This window comes from Juglans microcarpa x Juglans regia, chromosome 6D (genome assembly GCF_004785595.1).
Source record: "Juglans microcarpa x Juglans regia isolate MS1-56 chromosome 6D, Jm3101_v1.0, whole genome shotgun sequence".
NCBI lineage: Eukaryota > Viridiplantae > Streptophyta > Magnoliopsida > Fagales > Juglandaceae > Juglans > Juglans microcarpa x Juglans regia.
The window spans coordinates 21,875,275-21,901,056 of NC_054604.1; the positions used below are offsets into that span (position 1 = coordinate 21,875,275).

Genomic DNA, 25,782 nt, shown 5'->3' on the forward strand with positions numbered 1-25,782 from the left:
AGTTGAAATTAGAGCAGATACCTGTTGTGAGTGAATATCCAGAGATTTTCCCAGAAGATTTATCTGGACTCCTGCTCGAGCGGGAGGTAGAGTTTGCTATTGAATTAGTCCCAGGGACAACACCCATTTCGAAAGTACCTTACCGGATGGCACCGTATGAATTAGTGGAACTCATGGAGCAGTTCAAGATTTGTTGGACAAGGGTTTCATCAGGTCCAGTGTATCACCTTAGGGAGCTCCAGTTTTTTTTTGTGAAAAAGAATAATGGATCAAGGAGAATGTGTATTGAATACAAGGAACTTAATCGGGTAACCATAAAGAATACACTACCCCGAAGCAGATTAGTCTTTCCCTTCCTTTTCCTTCCCCCACCCCCAACGATTTCCCCCATTTTCTCTTCCTCTCCTCTGTTTTTACCAAAAACTGCTCCTATAATCCAATTCTCTCTACACGGCAGGTTATTCTTCTCTTGTGGTTAGTTATTCTCCTCAAATCTTGTTCTCTCTACAGACTCTTCTCCTCTTCCTCTTTCGCATGGTGTTCCTTGTCTTCAGGTCTCTATCTCTCTCTATCTCCCCCTCTCATTCATTCTTCACTTAAGACTCTGAACTACAACCCTCTCAGCCGACCCTCTCTTTCTCATCACTTGCAGATTCTTTTTGCTTTGTAATTGTTGGTACAAGGTTTTCATGGGTCCCTGAATTTTTTTTCTTTGTAATCATTGAAACCCATCACTGGAGACACTAGCATTCATCGGTAGGCCATCGTCATTCTCTGTTTCTCACGCACGCACACACATTCACTTCAAGTCAGTTTATTTCACTCCAATGAAATATCTGAAATATGTAGTCCGTGGGTTCTCTGGGCATTTTTGTGTGTAAACAAACACCTTGTTTTGGAATGGTCTTCGAGTTTTGGATTATTGGGTTGGACGTGCAGTAAATCAAATGGATACTCGGGGCTGAGTAGTGGTTGTTTTTGTACTATTTGGGTTTTTATACGACCGATGGAGTGGAGGTTAAATTATTTGGGGTTACATTATTGTTGTTTTGGTTGAGTTGTTGGTGGTTGCTAAGAGTTAGGGGACATTGAAGTGAGGGTGATATATTGATTATTTATGTTTGACATTGACTTTGGTGGGCGTATATGTCAATATTAAAATTGTTATTTGGTATTTTGGGTTGAAGTGTGAGCTGTCCAGATTATTATATGGTTGTTTTAGTTGGATTTGTTTTGGTGTAATATGGTTTGGGATTATGGGTTTTAATCATTTAAATCGAAGTTGTGTCAATAGTAATTTAACACATAGTGTATATTTGTTTTCTATCGATAGGTGACAAGATTATTAGAACTCGAATTTAGGGCATAGATAATACGTTGTAGGAGTCAGGTCAGTAGGGTTCCATTGCTAGGCTTTACACGAATTATTGAGACTGAGGTTGACTTTTCGAAAACTTTGCATATTTTTGTGATGAAATGAAAACTTAGGAAAAACAAACCTCGATCGCTTATTTACATTATTCATGAAATCTGTGTAAAAAAAAAAAAAAAAAGAAATTGTTTCAGGCATGCATTGTGTAGACATGAGCTAAATTCTGTCATGTTGACTAAGAGCGATATTGAGAATCTGAAAAATTGTGCACTGATTTAGAAAGATGCTATGACTTTTGTTTTCAATATGTAAGAATGATCTGATTATGTTTTGGTACTCTGTTTTATTTTGATATGGCATCTGAAAACCTTTGGCATGGTGTACTAATTTTGTATCTAGTTCTGTCTCTGTTCTGCTCTGATTGGGTTGGTACCAACTCTTTTATCTCGAAGTCCACCCACTTTGGAAACAAAGTGGTTTTATTGTAGTCTTTCCTGTGTATACACTTGGGGCTCCAAGAAGAATAAGGGAAATATTTCACTTCTGTCTCTGCCTAGTTTGGCCACTGGGTTAGCACAACCCCACCACGAGGATGAAACATGGTCTCTGCTCTGTGAGATTGACTGTTTTGATGTGATGATGATGTTCAGGTTATGTTATGCCAAAGTACTCTGGATTTTACTTATCTTAAAACCATCACTCTGTTACTTTTGAAAACATGTTTTGTTCTGCATGATAACTCTGAAAAATATTTTGTTCTGCGTACTGTACTTTGTAAATGCTCATGCTTGCACGCTAGTATATTTCTTCTGCTTACTGAGTTGTTGATAACTCACCTCTCATATCTTCATAATATTTTCAGATGATGTGGACAGTCCAACTAAAGACCTGGATTAAGAATTGTGAGCATGATTACTATAAGGAGAGGATATCAAGTACCTACCATTAAAAGAATGATTTCTGATGTCTTTTAGATTTAATTATGTTTTTGGTTTAGTAGGACTTATAGATTTATTAGTTGGGTATGCTTTACCTACTAGGAGATTGCGAATCCCTTGGTTTATTTTTATTGCACTAATGACTTTGTGGAGTTTATAATTTGTTTATTTAGAGGATATGAGATTGATTTATGCTTATGAAGTCTTTGGAGATTTTTAGATATGTTGGGAGACATGTTTATAATTGACAGTTTGTAATTCTCCAACCCACCCAGGTATGGGGCGTTATAGTAAGTGTGCTTTGAATGGCCACATATAGCAAGCTGGAGTTTTGTGTACTTGAATGAGATTTTTTGATGCAAATGGGAATGAGTTTATAGCAGAAAATCATATTGCAGTAGCAAGCAAAATATTCAACCCGATAGCTTCAACCTTCCTTCCTCTCAACTCTAATCACCTTAGTCATTGTTTTACCTTGTTCGAGACCACCTCAAAAAGTATCTCAGCCACTATAACAGAATTTAGATGCCTCAAACTGCAACTAGCAACCTATGAAATTCAGCAATGTAGTAGCTAAGAGAGATTGGAGCAGCAATAACAAATTAGGGTCTTCATACCTCAAGTACACGACACCTTCAACCAACAACACTAAATTTAGTTTCTTTCTTTTTGTAGCTATCACCACAGAGATCGTAGACCAGATGAAACCACCCAAGTGAAGCAGAAGTTCATACAAAAAGCAAAAGCAAAAGAGCAACAACAGTAGAATTTCAGACCATATCAAGCTACAATTTTCAAACTTAGAACTACTACTTACCCTCTCTTCTCCTCCTCTGTTATGGTTTCAATATTAACTTATTACAACATAATGGAAACCAACCTAGCTGATTTAGTCATCCAAAATTTGAGGAACAACAACTATAAAGGACTGTAACAGCAAGAATAAAAAATTATGTCAACATTAACACCAAAATTTCAGTTATCGGGTAGTGTCAAGCCAGTAATCCACAATCTTTTCTTTCGGCATCCCTTCTTCCTTTCCTTCTTAGTTTTAGTGTATGATAATCTCTTCCCGATCAATCGTGATCTAGTGTAGCAAGTATAAGGACTTAAGAGAGACTCAACCTCCATAATGGCCACTACAGCAGTATATCTATTCTTTGTATATCAATTATAATAAGCATGGATCAAACAAACTATATAAATATACATATGCTATGGACAAAATCTGTGACAATAAAACAAACATCAAATTACAAATTTCGAAGCAATCCCATTACAGACTAGTTAGATTAAATAACATCAAAAAGTTAAACTAATCATTCATTTATACAAAACTCAATCCCAAATCACTTTAGAAACTTAAACTAAGTACAAATTTCACAAAATTCGTTGGTGAACTCTGGTAAACACCAACTAATTAGTCTAACATAAGCCTACAAATTTTACAACATATACCAAGTTCCAAAATCACCTTCGTATTATTACATAACATGACACAATAACTACAAAAGCCAAATATAGCTGGAGTAATCTGCGTCAACGCAATATTTCAACTTCTTGCACCAGAAGCCCCAACTCTCTCTTCTCGATCTCATCCGTTCTCTTACAAAGCTCAATTTCCCTCCTCTTGATGTCATCGAGTTTCATCTCGAGCTCTTTTTGGCTCCTTAACAGCTCATTATATATTTCTCGAAGTTGTAATCCCATACACATCAAGTGAAAATTACAACAAAAAAAAAATGTTAGAAAGTTAGCTGGGACATCAGGAGAAACAAATGAACATCATTGTTATAGCATATAAGACAATGCAACCACATCATGGAACGTGCAAAATAATCGAGACAGAGCTTCTCCAAAGAGTGAGTAACTTTTTTATACCACCCACATTTAAGAAACAAAATAGTTTTCCATTTTACTTATGAAAAACAAAAATAATAATATTGGCTTAAACACACAGTAAGCTATATTTCTCGCCCTTGAAAATCCATTTCTTTTTTCTTTTTCCCTTACAACCAAATGCAACAAAACAGAAATTTTGTTTCTGTCTATATCAAGTTTGTATACAGTGACATTGACCTAACAAAAACTCAAGAATCTAAAATGCACAACATCAAACTAACTAAATAGAATATAATGGACAAAAATTAATCAGTGTGTGTCAACTACTGGTTCCAAACTAAAGATACAGTTAGTAGTTCTAACCAATTTATTAGTATTGGCAGCTACTGGTTCCAAAGACATTCAATTTACAAGAATGCACCCAATCTGCAGACTACAAGAATGAATAGCTATTTATAACTGATTAGTGTAAAAAGGGTTCATCAACATTTAGCCAATTTGGTAAAGGAACTTAAGTTAGCAGTGGATCATTGCCTTCCTTTACTTCCCAATCGCTATATCTGTAAAAAGCCATTAAGCTCAATCTTATCTTGTTATTTGGCCATGACAACAAGCCTAATTTTATATATAATACGGTACTAATTCTGTATCTTTTTCTTTATATTGATTTTGTCTTGAACAATACACAATACACAACAATTAACCACAAATAGAAAAGTCAGAAAAAAACTATTGAAATCTATTTTGTAAAAATAAAATGTGTTATAGAATAGCACATTTTATATTAAATTGAATTTTTGGGTCTACAAGTATGTTATTCCATTCTCAGCACATAACAGTTCCCAAAAGCAAGCAAGCAAGAACATGAAGCCATCAACACAAGCATGCAGTTGTGATCACAAGCATATATGGATTAGTAATCGAGAATAAAAGCCATCAACATCACTAAAAATCTAATTCAAAAGCTTGGATTTTCACAATATGGGTGCTAAAACAATACATCAAAAATCATAAAAAAAAAAAAAAAAAAAAATCCTTGGAGCTAAAATGTATGCTAGAAGGAAAGTAAAACCAAAATTACACTTACATGATGTTAGGGTTAGGGTTAGATTTTGGACAAATTACCTCAAGGGATTACCCCGCGGGTAGGATAATGGTTAGGGGCTTCGAATGGATTACGATTTCGAGTGGGAAGGTGGGGCTTTCGTGGGAGTGGGGGGAATAGTGCTTGATGAAGAGGAATCGTGCTTGGTTGCCGTGCTTGATGAAGATGAATGATTCTACAGACGTCATGCTAGAGGACCAAATAAGTTGGTTTCGTGGGTCAACTTCTATGGTTAAAGATGGAATAAGTTGCAAGAATTAGGTCTGTTATGGGCCACGAAGGAGATTTCAAGGGGTAGAAGAAATCTGGAGGAGGAAATGAATGGGTTCTGGAAGGGGTAAAGAAATCGAAGGCGGGGAGGGAAATCGAATGAGGGGAACGAAGGGAAAAATAAAAATAAAAGAGACGGCGTCATTTTCAACTGCCACGTGGGAGCCAGTTCTGCGGTGGGTCCTCAAGCCGATTGTATATAGAATTTTTGTTCTTTAAAATATTACAAGGTGGAGTTTTTCTTTTTAAAAAAGCTTTCATTCCTCAAAACACTTTCCACCCTATACTTTCCTTCATAAAACTAAAACCTTTCATGCATAAAATTAATCTTATCGCTTTTCCTATAGCCAGTACACATTATTACGTCCCGTGTGTTGGGGTTAGTGGTCTTTAGCACCCAATTTCGTCCATGGATGTGGGTTGAGAATGACTCAATCAAGGGGCAGCACTGGGTGCACTACCAGTACTACTTACCGGGCATTGCAATCCGCCCAGTCCTTTGGTACCATCATTCATTCATCAATCATGGCCATTACGTAGTTTCATACGTTAAAACATTCATTTCTTTTCAGTTCTTTCCTTTCCTTTCATTCATTCCTTTCATTTTCATTAATTCATTTCATTTCATAAAACATCTTTTCATAATCATGAAGCATAAAACTTCATCATTAATTTCATAGAACATATATACAATACATACTACATATAGCATCCATTCATATATATACAACTATTCTTGGGTTGCATAAAAAAGGGCTGCCAAAGAAGATCATTACATACATATACTTAAACCTTAATAGCTTAGCATAGATTCATAAAGCATTTTTATTCTAAAAAACATTTCATTTTTTTTCATTTCATAAAAGAACATTCTCTCATAAAAGCATTTTATAAGACATTCATTTTCATTTTCATATATTTAAAAAACTCTAGAAGAATATGAACGTAATATTTACCTAAACTCAATGCTATGTAGATTTCATCCAGTTCGTTCATGTGCGTGTTAGATGGCAACCTACATGCATTCACACCCTTTTGTCATTTCTTTTTCATTTATAGAACACTAAACGTAGAACTTGCATAATAAAACTATCCCTAACTCTTAGTCCATTCTCTCTCTCATGGCTTTAACCTCCAATTCGTTCTTTACTTAGATTTCTTCCACTTAGACTAGTCATTGACCAAATAACCTCTATTATCTATTTACTTGCATACTCCTTCATAAGATTCCTAACTATACAAACTTACACCTCTAGGTATCCAAAGTATCCATCTCATTTCACTTACACATGTCATCATCCAATCCTTGAAGTATATCCCTTGCCATACATCTTAAGCCTAACTATGAATCTGAAATCCCGACTTCATTTTCCAACTAATAAAGTGAGCTTCCATGCTTCTATTTAATCTCCAACCATTATTTTTGAGCCTACAACTTAATCTCACTTCTCCATAAAACCCAACTGCAGTCACAATACCAGTTCTTAAACAATACCCTTCTCTGGTACCTAATCCAATCCACATTAACTCAAGTCTCATTTCACTTCCTCACATTCAAATGCATAACACAAGCCAACTAAGCATACCAATACAATCTACCAAACACACGTGCGATCCCCCAAACAGACATGTGTCATACCCCTTTATCACTTAAGATCAACATATAATCCATTTAAGTACTCACTTATTCTTACAAATGGCATCCATATGTAATACATTCAAGATACATACTCTGCCCAAATATATACCTTCCACTCCCTTGCAATCCAAACCAATATACCCAATACATGAAATCTGCTCATACCATTTATACACTTACACCACGAATTCACAAAAACAATCACACACCTAATTCTGGCACTTCACTCAATTTACAACTTCACATTAATTCCCCAGCACTTCACACTACACATAGTTGCATCACAAACTACTCCATTCACAATCCACCGTTCACAATACAACACATTTACGACATCATTCAATTTCAGCTTCACAAATACAACAGTTCTAAATGTAAGGGAATAGAGATTATACCATAACGAGGGGTTGAAAGCTTGCGTCGCTTGTTGTCTAGCATGAACTCGTGGTGTCAAAAGGTTCTGGTTTGGGTTGTGCAAGGTGGTGGAATAGGAAGAGGGCTGGGCTAGAGTTTGGTGTTCTGACTGTGCGTGGAGTGGAGGAGGACATAGGCTGTTTCGTGGGACTAGTCGTGGTAGGGGATGGGGGTTGCGTCTGGAGGTAGTGCTACCATGGGTTTTGGCGGCGAGGCCGTAAGGTAAGCGAAGGAGAGGAATCTAGAGGCCTCGGGCTGGCTAGGGTACGATGGTGGCATGAGGGTGCAGTCAAGGGTTAGCCATGGGTGGCGGTGGTCGTGGCTGGAGGTGGCGCATGGAGATCAAGTGAGATCTAAGAGGAGAAGAGAGAGAGAGAGAGGTTTGGTGGAGAGGACTGGGTGCACGATGGTGGACTGGGGATTGCGTGGCATCATTGGGTGTTTGTGGGTGCAACAGGGTGTTATGCGGCGGCTCAAAGGTGTCAATGGCTACCAGGGGGTCAGAAGCAGCATTTGGGCGACGACATGAAAGGGAAAGCAAAGTGATTCGATGCTTGAGGATAAGGGAATTTGGGCTACTTTCTGATGGGCCTTGGGCCGAATGGGCTTCTTCTAATCTTTTCCATTAAGTCCAATAAACATGAGTCTATGTTAATTGTTCAAGAGTCTAGGCTTGGCCCATAGTAGTTATTGTGAGCCCATCTATAAGGGATGTCTGTCTGTTATTTCCATTACTGTGCTACTAGGTAGTTTTATCTTTACTACAAGTCAGTTATAGATTTACGGCATATAGCATCTGTGTATGGAGGTTTCTCTGGTATCCAAAACATATCAATACAAACAGAATTCCTTTTCCTTTATCTTTGGAGGCTCTGACCCTCGAAGTGAGCTATTTTCCTTATTGTCCATCAGGCGTGTAACAGTTGGTATCAAAGCCAGGTTATGCTTGGCTACTTCGTTATCAATGGCAGAAGGCACTAGGATGAATCAGTTGCAAGAAGGCTCGAACGGGTTGAAGAAATCCACAAAATCTCTGTTTAAAACCTTGGAAATGGAGGTGCTAGCGCTGAAGAGGCAATCTGTTTTGGTGGTCCAACCACTTGCGGCATTGACTTCAGAACTGCAGAAAAAGAATGCTAAGCATCATGAAGAATATTCATCAAGAATAAATTACAGAAGGGAGGACATAGGGGAGAATAGTGGTGAGTTAATCCCAAGATCAGTAAGGTTGGAGTTTCCCTCTTTCCTTGGGGATGACCCCATAGGTTGGCTCTATAAAGGCAATCAATTTTTCTTATTCTACAATACACTACCCAATCAGAGACTCAGATTGGCCTCCTTTCACATGGAAGGTAGGGCAATGGTTTGGTTTCAAGATATGGAAATCTCAAGATCCATAGAGGATTGGGAAGGATTTGTTAGCCCCTTCCTCATTAGGTTTGGTCCTAGCACATACGATGATCCTACGGAGTCTTTGACCAAACTAAGACAAACTGGGTCAGCAGAGGAGTATAAGGTGGAGTTTGAAAATTTGTCTAATAGGCTACATAGATTGTCGGATCCACACAAACCAAGCTATTTTTTTAGTGGATTAAAGGATGAAATTAGATTGTCAGTTAAGATTTTCAATCCACCTCATCTCTTAATAGCCTTTAGTTTTGCTAAAATTCAAGAGGAACTTGTGAGAGTGGGTAAAAGAGTCTTCAGGAATCCTTTAACAAGGATGGGGGAATCTAGCCATTTTAAAGGAAGTGGAAACCAAGTTGGACAGAATGCTAGTAAGGCTATAGTGCCTGTGCAAAAAATTAACTCGGGCCAGATGAAGGAGAGAAGGGAGCGAGGACTATGTTATTATTGTGATTCCAAGTGGAATCCGGGGCACAAGTGCAAGAGTCCCAAATTGTTCCTTATAGAATAGGTGGAGGATGAAGAAGAAAAAAAAGCAGAGGAAAAGGTAGTAAATCTAGTAGAGGTTACTGAAGTAGGCATGAAACCTGAGATATCCTTACATGCCTTAATTGTGTCCAATAACCCAAAAACTATGAGAGTCAAGGCTAAGTTGGCTGGTCAGTGGGTAGTTATTCTTATTGATTCAGGTAGCACTCATAATTTCATTGATACCACAACAACAAAGAGGTCTCGGCTGATAGTTTCCATGCAGGACACAATGAAAGTAAGGGTGGCTAATGGTAAGCAATTGTTGTCTGAAGGCAGAAGCAAGGGAGCCCAAATTAAAATCCAAGAAAAGTCATTTACTATGGGTTTTTTCCTACTGGAATGAGTAGGGTGTGATGTGGTTCTAGGTGTTCAGTGGCTACAAGCCCTAGGCACTATCTCATGGAACTTTGAAAGGCTTACCATGCCATTTAACCATCACGAGCAAAATGTTGTGTTGTAGGGAATGATGTCCACACAGCTGCTAGAGGAGAGTTCCTGTAGCAAAATCAGCAAGTTAGAGAAGAAAGGAATAATACTACAGCTAATCCATGAGCCAGAAATCATTACTAGTGTGCAAAAATGTCCCAAGAATGTGCAGAAAATGCTAGACTAGTTTCTTGAGGTTCCCAAGGGATTACCACCATGTAGGGAGCAGGACCATGCAATCAACTTACTACCAGGAGCACAGCCCGTGTCAGTAAGACCCTACAAGTACCCCTTTTTTCAAAAGGATGAAATTCAGAGAATCATTAAGGAGCTTTTGAATTCTAGGATGATCCGCCCCAGTCAAAGTCCTTATTCATCTCCTGTTTTGTTGGTAAGAAAGGCTGATGGCACATGGAGGATGTGTATAGATTATAGGGCCTTGAACCAAGTAACCGTAAAGGATAAATTTCCCATCCCCATGGTGGAGGAGTTGTTGGATGAATTAAGTGGTTCTAAGGTGTTTTCTAAGCTGGATTTGAGGCCTGGTTATCACTAAATCAGGGTGAAGCCCCGATGATGTGCACAAAACAGCCTTCTGAACACATGAAGGCCATTACAAATTCTTGGTCATGCCATTTGGGCTAACAAATGCCCCATCCACTTTTCAGAATCTGATGAATGAAGTATTTAGACCTTTTTAAAAGAGGTTTGTGCTTGTGTTTTTCGACGGCATTCTAATATATAGTAAAGATGAGGAGGAGCATTTACAACACCTACAAATGACCTTAGAAACTTTGAGGAAACACCAATTATTTGCTAAACAGTCTAAATATTCTTTTGCATGCTTGGAGGTGGGATATTTGGGCCATCTATTTTCGGCCCAGGGGGTAAGAACTGACCCTTAAAAACTAAGGGCCATGGTGGAACAGCCCAGCCCAAATCTATCAAGTCCTTGAGGCGCTTTCTTGGGTTGACAGGATACTATAGAAGGTTTATAAAAAATCTGTGAAGTCTCGTTCGAACTGGACATTTACGTATTTGAACAGGAAAATTTCAAATAGGTGCCAAATCTTCCACAATTTAATTCAAGTTCGAACGTGTAATATTCTCGTTCGAACTAACAAACTAGAATATTCCTTGGCATATTTTTCAAATGTAGAGAATTTCAAAGGGTATTTTCGTAACACAATTTGACCAGTGCGTTCGAATGAGGAATTTTCACGTTCGAATAAACTAATATTCAAAGTATTTGGTGTGAAGTTTCCCTCCAAATACATTCTACGAGATAACTCAGTTCGAATGAGACGTTATTGGGTTCGAACTAATAATAGTATTATTATACTTATAAGTGATTTCCTATAATTTTAATAATCTATCGTATAAAATATTTTAATATTGTATAACTTGTTAACTTGTTATATAAAATATAATAAGTATAGTTATCATAACTTATAATAGCTATAGCATTAGCTATATAGTAACTATATAATACTTACACTATAATAGCTATATAACTAATAAGCACTATATATATATATTAATTATATTAAGTTATTAATATATATTAATTATATTAAGTACTTGTATGCTACTTATCATAACTTATACTAGTAACGTATACCTATAGTTAGTGTTATATTATTATAAGTACCAAATATATAACTTATTAATATATATTAATTATATTAACTTATACAATTATCATAACTTATAATAGTAACTAGTAACTATAGTTAGTGTTATAATATTATATAAACTGTACGAGTATGGTTATCATAACTTATATATATGCGCTATATAATTAAGCCATTGTAATTATACTAATTACTTAGTATGTTATAGGTAAAAGAATAAATATATTTACAAATAATATACTAAATATATTAAATAAAAGTATTATAATACTATTATTACTTTTATTTTTATACTTTTGTACTTTGTAATAATAGTATTATTATATATTACTATTAGTAATATAATTAGAAATATATTAGTATAATAACCGCTCAAATGAATATTTATCCAGTCTGAACGAGACGGCAAGGTTATTATATATCTAGTTCGAATACAATGAAACAAATCACTCCAGTTCGAACCTACAGTCATTGAGAGCAACATTTTCGCCCCTTATCTCCACCACAAAAACTGCCACTCAACCGCCATAGCAACCCCACATTTGAACTTCCAAGAGGTATGAGTCGAGTCTCCACATCTATTGTTTGATTTATATTCGAATGGGTTGTGTTTGAGAGGTATGTATTTTGAATCCGAAATCCCCCATTTTGGTGTATTCCGTAGAAATAACATCAAAATAATGGATAGAAATGATTGGGCTTCATTCCTTAATCATTTATAATGATTAAAACAAAGGATAACATCTTGATTGAGTTTTTTCGTTCGGGGCTGAGTCAACTCAACCATAGCTGTTTGGCTTGTTCCCATTCAAACGAACTCTAGTCCATTCGAACGCTCAGTTGCCAAACAAATTTATTTCAGTTCGAACAAAATAAATTCGTTCCAATGAACAAAAATTTTCAGTTCAAATGAATAGAACATTCCATTCGAATAGATTTTACTAGTTTGAACAGAATATGTTCCGTTCAAACTAATTATTTCAATTCAGTTCAATATAGTATAATTATTCAATAATATAATTTAAATATTATGGTTAATTATATTCTTATTTTCCTTGTGGTTAAACAATATACTAATGGCATCCAGCGGAAGAAAACGTGTGAGAGATCAATCCGGCCAAAGTAGTGGAATAGCTCATGCTTAGGAGACGAGGCCTATACTTGTCGAGCGTGAGATTATTTTGTTTGACTTCTCTGATCTTTCAAGGGAGGGACGGAGCATACAGTCCATCTTCACTGAGCGGGGATGGACACCGATCTGTCAGCAGCAGGGGATTGCATATCTAGAGATGGTCGGTGAGTTTTATCGTGCCATGGTAAAGGATAGCGCTGATGCTCTGTTATACACCTTATTGGTCCGGGGAATGAATATTACTCTCTCCCCACATTGTTGCTGAGTTCCTTGACATTCTACATGTAGGCGATGCAGATCCTGCAGCGGCTACAGGGGGACCAACGATTGCACCATCTGATTCCTACATACCGACTGCATCCTCCATGCTAGCCCCGAATTTAGAGTTTGATACTAATTCAGATGGTAGTGAGGATGAGAATCTACCTGATGATGGTCTCACAGACGATTAGGTGCTTCAGCTAGTGCGAGATCCTTTGGCTCCTCCATAGAATGCTTAATTTGATTACTGGCTATAACATCGATTCGAAAAAACAAGAGACTGATTTCGGAATCGATCTAGCCAAATTTTTGTTATGGATAGCAAGGGGGCAACTTATTGATCTAGCATTGTATTTCTTCCTCTACATTCGATTGGAGTCACGCTATTCTAGTGGAGGCAGTCTACCATTTGCACTGCTGATATCTAACCTCCTACTTTGATCGGCGTTACAGTGTCTATGATTGAACAGAGGTCGCCACAGATGGGGCCCCTTAACACAAGAGTAAGGGGCACTTGCTGAAGACTACACCAGAAAAGCCAAGTGCCACACCGACAGATCCAACTTGTAGTAGTACTGCGGCTTTTGAGAGACAGACTCTTAGGGCTACTTTGAATCAGGTACAAGCTCTGTTTGTAGAGTTCGTTGAGCTCATCATGGAGAAGTTTAGGGATCTGGAAGGACGCATTAAAATGTTACAAGAGGATGTTGATCAACTTGGCAAATATTGATCGTTTTAGTTATTATTTTACTTTTTTATTTTGTATTGAATATTATATATTTAGGATGTAATTCATGTATGGTTTTGATTTTTTGTGTTTGCTAATTTGTTTTTTTTTTTTATTTTACTTGCCGTTCATGAAAATATAAAAAATGAAACTATCTTTAAAGTTATATTTATATAAATTTAACATAAAAGAAATCACTATAAAGTTTTGAAATTAATTACATAAAATTATTTTATGAATTTATAAATATTTTAACTCACCACAAATCATAATATATACACATTTTTAAATTTTGAAAATGATAACAAATTAATGAAAAAAATATTTGTTACTTTAATGGAAAAAATACGCACAAATTAATGATGATAACAAATTAATGAAAAAAATGTTTGTTCGAACAAAGAAATTTAAATTTGAACAGTTATTAACTTTCTCCAGGAAAAATAAATTAATTTCCCACCAATATTATTATTCGAATAGATTATATACTGTTTGAACAGACATTAATTTCATGTTTGAATCTATTTTGTTCTATTCGAACGGTTTTCTTCTCAGACGATTTTGTTCATCACAAATATCTTGTTCAAATGGATATTTATCCATTCAAACAAACTAATTTAGTAGCTCAGGTATTTTTTGAGAAACTTTGTCTCCAAAAATGACTTTTAAGAACGAAATTTACGAATAGATTATATACTGTTTGAACAGACATTAATTTCATGTTCGAATCTATTTTGTTCCGTTCGAACGGTTTTCTTCTCAGACGATTTTGTTCATCACAAATATCTTGTTCAAATGGATATTTATCCATTCAAACAAACTAATTTAGTAGCTCAGGTATTTTTTGAGAAACTGTCTCCAAAAATTACTTTTAAGAACGAAATTTAATTCATCCTTAAAAAATTTCATTTCTAAAAGTCAAATCTCTTATAGTATCACATGGGAGTAAAAGAGAGCAATGATAAATGAGAAGTACTGCTACATCTCACTACAACACAATTTTGTGTTTTGTGACAGAGGAAACCGTCACCAAAAATTACAAAAACGTCTGAACATACCACTTGCATTCGAACGCTCCTTTGTTTACATTCGAAATAACGTCCAATCTTTAAACCCATTACATTTGAACAATGGTCTGTTAACGTTTGATCTAAAATTCAAACGTTTGTTGTAATTAACATTTAATCATTCGAACGTTTTGTTCGTTTGAAGGTGAGTATGTTCGAACGTAAAGGACTACGTTCGATTGTTACTATACAATTTTATGTATTCACGTTCGAATGTTGGTTCAAACATGAACCAACGTTAGAACATTTTTAATTTACATTTGAACGTATACATCAGAAATGCTAATTTCATAAAATTTAAAATCATACTAATTGTATCATATTACATACCAGCAATTAACAACAAATAATATCTTATAAAGTTTTAAAATTAGATATTAAAACTAGTTATATACCCTGATAAAATTTATTTCTTCATTTTTCTTCGCCCTCCGCGATTCTATTGCAATGACATAACACGCTTCATTGATACCATTATCTCTCATTGCACTCGCTCTTGGACGTCACTGCGTATTATTTCCTGCTGGTCTCTCTGTTAGTCCTACAAACGCATCTCTAAATAAGACTGTCGTTCTAAGAGAGACTCTTAACTCTTGCTGTCTCGACCTCATATACTCATTCTTACGCCGTGCAGCATCTATATCTTTGGTAAAATTATTAATTGGTGAAGTCGATGAGGTTGAGGAGGATGAACATCTATGCTTGATAAATCGTCCCAAACCTCTTGCCATACTAGACTGCAGCCTGAGCACATGGATGAATATGTCTATGTCCCTAGGAGAGGATTCCCTAGAAGCCGATTGCATCTCCATCATTTTTTCCTGCAATTTGAAAGATAATGATCGTTAATAAGTAACGAATTAAAAGAAATAGAAATAAAAAATAAATTATTCACATGTTGCATAATTTATTTTACAAAATTAACATTGCTTACATAATTATCTGCAGCGACAGGATCCATCCACTCACTATGCTCATTAGTGTGAACAGCGTCATAGACATGAATGAGAGAAAAGTTTTTAGGATCATCACGTTTCTAACAAAGCGACATTAGCAATTTTAAAAAGATAATGTTAGTACTTAAATAAAAAGAATATCAGAAAAATAAATGAATTCTATAATTTTTTAATTACCATTTTTTCAGCAAGACGGTGGAATGACCTTGAACCTGCACAATGGTGGACAGTCAAAGCAGATCTATTCTGTGAATTTGTAGAACTCAAGTGCTACAAAATATATGAAGAATGCTAATTGTAATATGTATACATATAATATATAGAACGAATATGAATGTAAATAATTTTTTAATGTAACACCCAAACCCAATCAAGCTCAATTTTTTTTTATAATTTATTTATTTTGTTTTAGTTTAATTATTTTTTTTTTCACACATTAACTTCCCCACATGTTTTATTTTTTTTTTCCCGTCTATTTTTTCTTTTTCACCCTTAAGTCTTCCTCTCGTCCACTCCATGCGCACACACGACTTAGCCTTTCATCCGCACACACGTCTTCCTCGTCTCTCTAGGGTTTTCACCTCACATATATATAGACACACATATGTTATTCCATGCTATTAGAAACTACCCAAACACTTGCTGCGGCACCACCTTAGAATCGTAAGCCCCAGCCTCCATCCCCTCAGTTTCATGCACTCCCATACGGAGTGTCATCTCACGAAAGCCCAACCATCCGTCATCCATACTGCCGCCACCAGTGCACCCCATCTCCAACGTGCACCGACCAGAATTCACGCTGCCCCCCATACGAGATCGGAGCAACTTGTGCCTACACAAAGCCCGCACCGTGCATTGCTGCGCCACCCCAGTACCTCCACATAGTTGTCGTCCAGTTCATCCACCCCTCGTAAGCATCTGCCAAGACCAACCACCAGAACCGCGTTCCACAGCCACAGGAAACAGCAACCCGTCACTTCTACCAAGTCAAAATCCTCTGTTTTATCTCCCAAAAACAGAGCAGTTTGTTTCGGCCACCGTGAGTTCGTCTTTACCACCCAGCCGCCGACGTTGCCACTGTCCATCTCCCAACTCTTTGTACAACTCCTTCCCACACGTTTGACCCTGCCGGGACAGCCGTCTTCATCTCCGCGCCTTATGCAGCTCCTCCTTCGCAGCGAGTTTCCTTTCCCTCGTTCTCCGTCTCTCCCTCACTATCCGTTTCCCTCACCGTATTGCTCTCTCTCTCTCTCTCAGTGCTCCGCCGACTTCACCAGCTCCCATGGCACACTGCGCCGTCGCACGTTACCTTCTTGGTGAGTCCCTGCCGCCGCTGCATTTTCTAATATTCATGTGTATGTTCATCGTTAGTTTTCTTCATAAGGTGTTTATATATATATATATATATTTATGTACGTATATATATAAGTAAAGTTTTAACTTGGGTACTTACTAGTTTTAACCTAATATATATATATATATATATGGAAGGTAGTTTTAACCTAATGTTTTCAGGTGAGAGGTTTTTTTTTTTTTTTTGGTTTTATATTTAAATGGGTTTTGCTTTAAGTCTCATTAAATATTATATTGTATTTTGATAATATTTTTAATTAAAGGAATAAACCTATTTTTTTTAAGAGATGTGTTTTTCATGACTTATTTTATGGAAATTTTAGTAACCAATGTATTGTATTTATTTATAAAATATTGTTGGTATTTTAGATATTTTGAATATTAATTTTTATTGAGTTCTATAATTATCATAATACTTATTCGATAAATTTTCTTCTTAAGTACGAATTCGATTAAGTGGATATTGATGGTCTTAGAAAATGATAGTATTTAGGTATTATGAGAATTTTAGATTTTAAGGTTTTAAAAATAGGTTCTTTTAGCATTTTAAGTTTAAATATCGAAATACGTGGTTGATTGGAAATTTATGAGAATTACATGAATTTTATAGGTGATAATTAATAATTGTTCGGCATTTTGAGGAAATTCCTGAAAAGCTAAGAATTCAGGTAAGCGGGGTTCCTATGCTAAACTTTGCATTAAAATAAAATGAGCTGAGATTAGTTTTTAGAAAATATACATATTTGATTAAGTTTTCAGAAAATATACATATTTGATTATGAAAATAAATTTGAACTACCTCAATTATTTGTTCTGCATTACTCATGAGATTTTGTTTAAGAAGAAATTATTTTCTGTCATGATTGGTGTAGACATGAGCTTATTTTTTACATTCTGTTTCTGACCTTTAAAAAATAGAGCGAATGTGAAATTTTATGCATAAATTATATTGTGATATGATTTTGTTCTATTCTGAAAATTTTATGTACTCTGATATGATCTGATGTGATTTCTAAAAACCTTTGGTATAACATTCTGTTTTTGTTTATGTTCCATTCTGACGTCACCACGGGTGTAAAACTGTGGCCTCTATTCGGGTTGGTACCAAATTTTCTGTTTCTGGTGCACCCACTTTGGAAACAAAGTGATTTTCTGCGTGGTCTTTCCTATGTGCACACTCGAGGCTCCGAGAATGAATAAGGGGAAGATTCACATTCTATTTCTACTCGGTTAGCTACCGGGGTTTGCACAACTCTACCACTGAGGTTAAACATGGTATTTTTTCTGATATGATAAGATAAGATGTAATGTTTCAGTTTATGCTATGCCAAAGGAATTTTGATTATGAATATTTTTGAAACTTTCGCTCTGATATTTTTGATAACACGTTCTGACGCTGCATTTTGAAAACATTATTCTGATTCTGCATTCTGAAAGAAATATTTTGTTCTGCATTCTGAACTCTGTAAATGCTCATATTTACACACTAATATATATCCTCTGCTTACTGAGTTGTTGATAACTCACCCCTTATCTCCAATTATTTTTCAGATAATTTTGATGGTTCAGCTGGAGAACAAGAGTAGAAAGTTTAGCAAGGTGTGATGATCGTGGTGGCATAAGTGACTGAGGGTACAAGTACTTATTTGAGAGTCGTAGTTAGTAAACTGATTTATCTTTCGGGTATTTTGATTTGATGAGTTAAGGATATTTTGGAGTTTTTGGAGAATTTCTAATTTATATTATTGAAAATTTCGTTAGTGTCCCCGTGGAGGAACTTAGATATTTGGATTAATTAAATATAATTATATAAATAATGATATTATATATTATATTATAATATATAATATAATGTTAAATATATACTATACTATAGATATAGTACAATATATATAATATACTATATAATACATTATATATATAATACACAGTATATATATATTATAATATTACATTATATATAGTATGCTATATGTTATAGTATACATTATAATATATAACATATATTAATAATATAATATATTGTAGTCAATATTTTAGTAAATCAATCAAAATACATTCGAACATACTAAGTATTATGTTCGAACATTTTGTGTATATAAGCCCAAAACAGAACGGCGAAATGTCATTTTCATCGTTTTCTATTCATTCTCGTTTGCACGTCGCCACTCCTTCGACGCCACCGCCGTCAAACTCCGCCACAACTGTCAGTAAAAGGTAGGCATCCATCTTTTAACCTCTAGCATATATTTTATTTGAGATTTGGGTTTAGTTTTGTTTAAAACGGGCCAATTGGTGGCGAGATTTTCAACTCCATTTTTTGGCCACCACAACTTGCCTTTGACCAAATAGTCGTGGTAGAAAAGTTTTTTGAAGTGTATACTTCATTTCTACGGTGACATTTCTGCATTTAGAACCTTGTAGATTGATTTTTGAGATTTCAATAATGGTTGAGTTGACTCAGCCATTCTATATCATAACGTTCAAACGTTTCACCAAGACGTTCAAACATACGACGTTTCAATTACATAGCCATTAAGGCTTCTATATTCGAACGTGTATTGTTTTACATTCGGACGTTATTTTTCGTAACATTTACGTCCAAACATTTAATTATAACGTCCGAACATACTACTTTTTAAATTTATTTATGCTTCAACATTTGGATGTGCATCTGTTACATTCCACGTAAAACCTATACGTTCGAATGTATAACATAAACGTCCGAATGTACATCATTTAGATTTATTTACTGCTTACATTTGAACGTATATATTATATGTTTGCATGTATGTAGTTTACGTGCAAACGTAAAACATACACGTCTGAACATTTTTTTTGAACGTTCAAACATTTCTTTTACTATGTTCGAACGTTAATGTAGAGCAACTTAAAATTAACACAAAAAATACATCAATGTAAATAATTTTTTTCCTTTGCTATTTTTAGGATATGGCTCATCCTCTGCATACTAGGAAACGAGAGAGGGAAAGAGCCACTCAGGACACCGCTCGTATCGAGACTCATATTGTTATGGTAGAGCGAGAAGTCCTAATCAATGAGTTCAACGAACTCATATGAGAGCAGATGAACCTCAGAGATGTTTTTGTCAGTAGAGGCTGGGGAAATATTTACACATTGAGGGGGAAGGTATACCCCTTAATGGTTCAGGAGTTCTATATGACGATGTGTGACATGCCTCAGGACGCATCCTCTCACACCGTGACTGTACACGGTGTTTCCATTGAGATTTTAGCAGATGTCATCGCCGAGCGCCTCTGAATTTGTCCAGGAGTTGAGACATCTATATACGCTACATCCCGTGAGGATGTAGACACTTCTACATCATCTACTGGCCACCCAATTGAGCCAGCATCAGCTAGAGATGTAGATCAGTCAAAGGCCGAGGACACTATCCTCGAGGCTCAGGATGATGATCGAGACGAGGATTTCTACATCCTCATCAGGAGGGATCGCATGCAGATCGAGAGGAAGAATGCCTTCAACAAGAACCATCTGCTACCTTTCTTCTGCATATTGCACCTTATTGTTGCAACAAACGTGGATCCTGTGGCACATAAAACCACATTTAGTCTGTTTCAGGCACAATTTTTTATACGAGTGGCATGTGAAGATCCTATAGATTTGCCACTGCACATCTTTGAGAGGATCCGTTATTAGGCGAGCATCGTCTCCACGGATAATCTCCCATATGGTGTCCTGATCAATCGGCTATTACTTGCACGAAGAGTACCAACCCAGCCAGAGGAGCGAGTCAAAGATCAGATGAGCCCCCTCGACATGACCACGCATCAACGTAGCATTGGACAAGCAAGGGGATGCCAGCCACCCCTGTAGAGGATCTAGTTCATGCAACGCAGCCTGAGCCAGGTCATGTGGGAAGTAGTAGTCAGCAGCTGCCGAGTACATCTGCTGTAGATGCGCGGCCTGCTTGGGTTGATGTGGTGATCTCACAGCTGACTGCGCATATCGATCATAAGATCGATCGATCGCTCGCAGCTATAGAGGCATATGTCACCGAGATCACCCATCGTGTAGGTATCCTCAATGCAAAGTTGATACCTTGAGTGAGGAGGTACGAAGTTCGAATTTTGCGAACAACACTATCATCTGAGTGTTGTTTACGAAATTCTATCATATTTTGTATTTTGCTTTTAATATATCTAAAGAAAAATATTATTTAATATTTATATGGAAATATATTTTTCAATTCTCAATCTTCTTTAATGTTATATTTTCCAACATTAATGCTAAATCATTGCACTTCAAATATATATAAACATAAATATAGATTTATATATTACAAATTGTGGTATATATAAATATATACAAGTCAATTTTTTAGGCTTGTTCATAAATTATGCACTATAAAAACACATAACTTTTAAATTAGAGTCATATTTAATTTAAATTTACAATTAACGTTCGAACGTTAGTAATTAAAACGTTCGAACGTTAGTAATTAAAGCGTTCGAACGTTGACGCAAAACATTTCACGTTCAAACATTAATTACTAACGTTCGAACGTTGGAGCCAAAACATTTTACGTTCGCACGTAAATAGCCACAATGTTCGAACATATATGTGACGTTTGAACATAAATTTCTCATACGCTGGAATGTAAAAAAAAATCACATCTGTCTTTAGTGACGGTTTCTAGAAATACTTTTTAGTGACGGTTTAGGGGCTATCACAATTTCTCAACGCTGAAAAGCAATTGTTTGTTAGTGTCTACCTATTTACAATAACAAATTTACAAACTCGGGCCGACTTTTCTGTGTTCAAACATGTATGCGCTCTCGACGAAGGGACCCGAGATTGTCTTTTTAGTTTTCTATTCGCTTTAATTTCTTTCCTGGAACGGGCAATCTGACAGTAATTCTTACGAACTAAAAGTCACCGCAAACAAACGCGGACCCCGACCCAAAACAAAGGTGTGAAGAGTTTCGAGGAATTTAGGGATTATAAATTTATAACAGTTTCGAGGAATGGTCACATGCATGACCATTGACCTACCGGTTTCCAGTCCGTGACTTGTAGATAAGAAGAGGACGATCAATCATCTTTTTTGCCACGAGTAATTCTTGACTCTCCTTACAGTAGCTGCGAAAATCAGTTTCGATTTAAAGCTTAACGCATTTTCTTGAATTTCCTTCAGCTCGTCAGAATGGATCCGGAATTGAAGTGCGCTGCTGAGGAAGGAAACATTGAGCTTTTGTACGATTCGATACGAAAGCATGCAAAAGTCTTAGACGACATCAATGAGATTTCATTTGTTGACACTCCTTTACACGTTGCTGCATCTGCTGGACGGACCCGATTTGCCATGGAGATCGCCATGTTAAAGCCGTCCTTTGCTACGAGGCTCAATCAAGATGGGTTCACCCCTATGCACCTTGCTTTGCAATATGACCACACCGACCTTGTGTTCCGGCTAATTGATGTTGATAAGGACCTTGTCCGTGTCCAAGGAAAGGGGGGTGCGACTCCTTTGCATTATGTAGCACAAACTGGAAACCTCCATCTTCTGCATGCATTTCTACAAGTTTGCCCCAAATCCCTTGAAGTTGTAACAACTCAAAGGGAGACTGCCTTGCATATTGCACTAAAACACAACAGGTTCGATGCTTTTGAATACCTGGTGGGATGGCTTCGACGTGCCTGGTTTAGACATGCCGACACGTGGGAAAGGAAGTTACTGAATTGGGGGGATGACGAAGGCAACACGATGTTGCACATTGCGGTATCAAGAAATCTACCCCAGGCAAGTTCTGTCCACCCATATTTTCTTCTACTGGAATATACAATTAGAATACTGGAACTCTGATCTATCTCGTTGAGCATACGTCTGGCTATCTGTAAGAATTTAATTTCCAACGCATGCTAAGGCTCTTCCTCAAGTGATATTTATTACTCATGGTTTCAGTAGCTAGATTTTATTTTGTCCATTTTTCTTTCTAGCAGTCGGACTTTTCTTTGGAGATATAGGGTACGTTCGGGAGTAGTTTAGTAGCGTTGAATGTTTACCGTGTTGGGATCAATAATTATGAATCTCTACATTGTTCAGGTTGTGAAGTGCTTAGTCAATTGTGCATCAGTTGAAAAAAACATCAAGAACTCAGAGGGTTATACGGCTCTAGACATTTTGCAACATCGAATGATGTTACAAGTTCATGACTACGAAGAGATCAAGGATTTGCTATGTCGTGCCGGAGCTTTAAGTGCGTCGTTTGTTCCTGATGAAGTTCCATCTCTGACAGATTATTTTAGATCCCCTATCTCAATTTATGAAAGGTTCTACATACGCAAGTTTCGTCAGAGAACGAAATTAACAAATGAGGTACGCAATCTGTTGTTGGTGGCTGCTACACTTGTTATAGCAGTTGCGTACCAATCAGCAGTCTGCCCTCCAGGAGGAGTTTGGCAAGACAACTCCCATCCTGGAATCGATCAGTTCAATAAAACAACCAAGATCAATGCTAATAATAACCATGAAGTGAGTCAACCACCACACCATGCAGGAACGGTAGTCATGAGCACTGCAAACTCATTTTTGTTCTTCATTTCAAACAGCCTTATGTTTTATATAACAGGCATGACAATGATCTTCCTTCTCCCTTCAGGATTTACTCGCATTTTGTTCTACCTACCCCTTGCATTCCTTGTTTTGTGCTATAATATTTCAATGTTTACCATTTTTCCGACAGCTAGGATCCCATATCTTATACTTCTTCTGTTTTGTGGGTCTATTCAGTTTTGGTCCATCCTCCCGACAATTATAACCGTCGATAGGACGACTGAGAGGCTCAGACGACTCAGATGGACTTTTCTTCCGATAACTGAATTGCTAGACCCAAATTATTCGTGTTTTAGTTGGTAATTGCTAGTTTTAATTAATATGTATTGTTTTTGGAATTCCAGCTCTAATCGATAGACGAATGGAAAAGCATTCTGTCTGTCTCTCATTTTCTTATCTTTCCAATATTATCATTCAGCCCCTTCCTCTTATATTTTTCTTCATGAATTAATTATCCGTTCATTTATTGATTTACATTAATAGTTAACGTTACTGGCCTTTAAGTACTGTACCCATGTAACGCCCCCAAAGAAATTTGATGGAAATAATTTCTTTTATTTAGATTTTAGATATGCCGTGAAAGATTCGGAAAGATTCACAGATTAAAAACTAATTAGGTTTTCGGTTTGGAAGCATAGTCGAACTATGATCCGCCAAGGGAACTTATTACCATTTAGGATCATACTAGAATTAATTATATAAAATGGATTGCACTATTAGATTTGTGAGAATTTTTAGGATTTTATGGTGCAATAAAAGTTTACATGATTTTCGAGTGCTGTATGGGCCAATCGGAGACCTGGCACACCACGTCATCAGCCAACTGGTCACCTTACCATTTAAGACATCCATCTCAACCTAGAAACATTAGGAAACCTCTTTGACACGCACCATCACTACCCTCCATTTGGACCTCATTAATTATACAAGTCAAGCTGAGTATAGCATAAGAAGGATGAGTATGAAACAAGGCAAAATCATGTCTTTTTTACAAAGGTCTTACACCTTTTTGCAGCCCATTCCCTACCCTTTCCAGCCTTGTACCACATGACCTGCCCTCACCTTTGGTTTGAATTTAAAACCCCAAAACCAAGCCCCTACCGTATCAATTTTGCCCCTCCATTTACAATTGAGTTGATCCTTTTTGCAAGCAACCAAGACACCTTCCTTGTTCCACCTCTTACACACACCGTACCCTTCCACTTACACCCTTGTACTGGTTAGCACATTCCCTCCTTCAATTGCACCTACTATAACACCTCGTTCCCGGAAGTCCGGAGAGTTAGCTCTTAATACCTAATATCAACTTAAATAACACAAGTATAAAATCCAGAAAATTTCATAAAATATTAATTCATTTACTCAACCCAACAATCTATGTTCCTTCACATGGACAACAAAGAAATTCTTAATAATATAAATTAAAAACTCTCCAAAGATTCAAAAATATCATTAATTCATCAATCAAAATGCCGAAAAATAAATCAATTTACTAACTATGACTCTCGAATATGCACTTGTACCCTCAGGCACTTATTCCACTCATAACACCTTGCTAAAACTTCTTACTCTTGTTCTCCAGCTAAATCATCAAAATTATCTGAAAAATATATGGAAATAAGGTGTAACGCCCCAGTCTCGGATGGGTCGGAGAATTACCTCTTAACACTTAAAATCATATCTCATTGTACAAATATAAACTCCATTTCCTCTTTTACTCATAGACCTCATTGCTTTAAATCATCTATTCCAAAAATAAATGACTAAGAATACAAAGAAATCTCAAAATAAAAGCCAACTTCCCAAAGTACTAAGTCAACAGAGCAAAACGAAACTATTCAATAAAATTCTCCAATAATAGATACCCTCTTTGTATTTAATAGACTATGCTCACAAAGCCTTACCCATGCTTCCTATTCTTGAACCTCCGCTGAAATATCCAAAATATCTGAAAAATATTGTGGAGATAAGGGGTGAGTTATCAACAACTCAGTAAGCAGAGGACATATGCTAGTGTGCAAACATGAATATTTACAAAGTACAGTATACCGAACAAAATATTTTCTAGAGTTATCACGCAGAGCAAAATATGTTTTCAAAAGTAACATAG

General features: G+C 36.4%; 1 protein-coding gene and 1 long non-coding RNA gene across 2 annotated transcripts in view; one reads left to right on the top strand and one right to left on the bottom strand.

Moving 5' to 3' along the window:
• Window positions 1-3,620: 3,620 nt before the first annotated feature.
• Window positions 3,621-5,697, bottom strand: LOC121268783. Its single transcript, XR_005941262.1, has 2 exons — window positions 5,240-5,697; window positions 3,621-4,001 (listed from the first exon to the last, which is right to left on the bottom strand). It is a non-coding gene; the product is annotated as an uncharacterized LOC121268783 (long non-coding RNA).
• A 16,565-nt stretch (window positions 5,698-22,262) lies between these two features.
• The window catches only part of LOC121235460 (ankyrin repeat-containing protein BDA1-like), a 31,154-nt gene continuing 27,634 nt past the window's right edge, over window positions 22,263-25,782 (top strand). Inside the window, exons 1-2 of the mRNA XM_041131808.1 lie at window positions 22,263-22,859; window positions 23,163-23,591. Of these exons, the coding sequence (XP_040987742.1) occupies window positions 22,263-22,859; window positions 23,163-23,591 (1,026 nt within the window). The remainder of the gene's footprint in view (window positions 22,860-23,162; window positions 23,592-25,782) is intronic.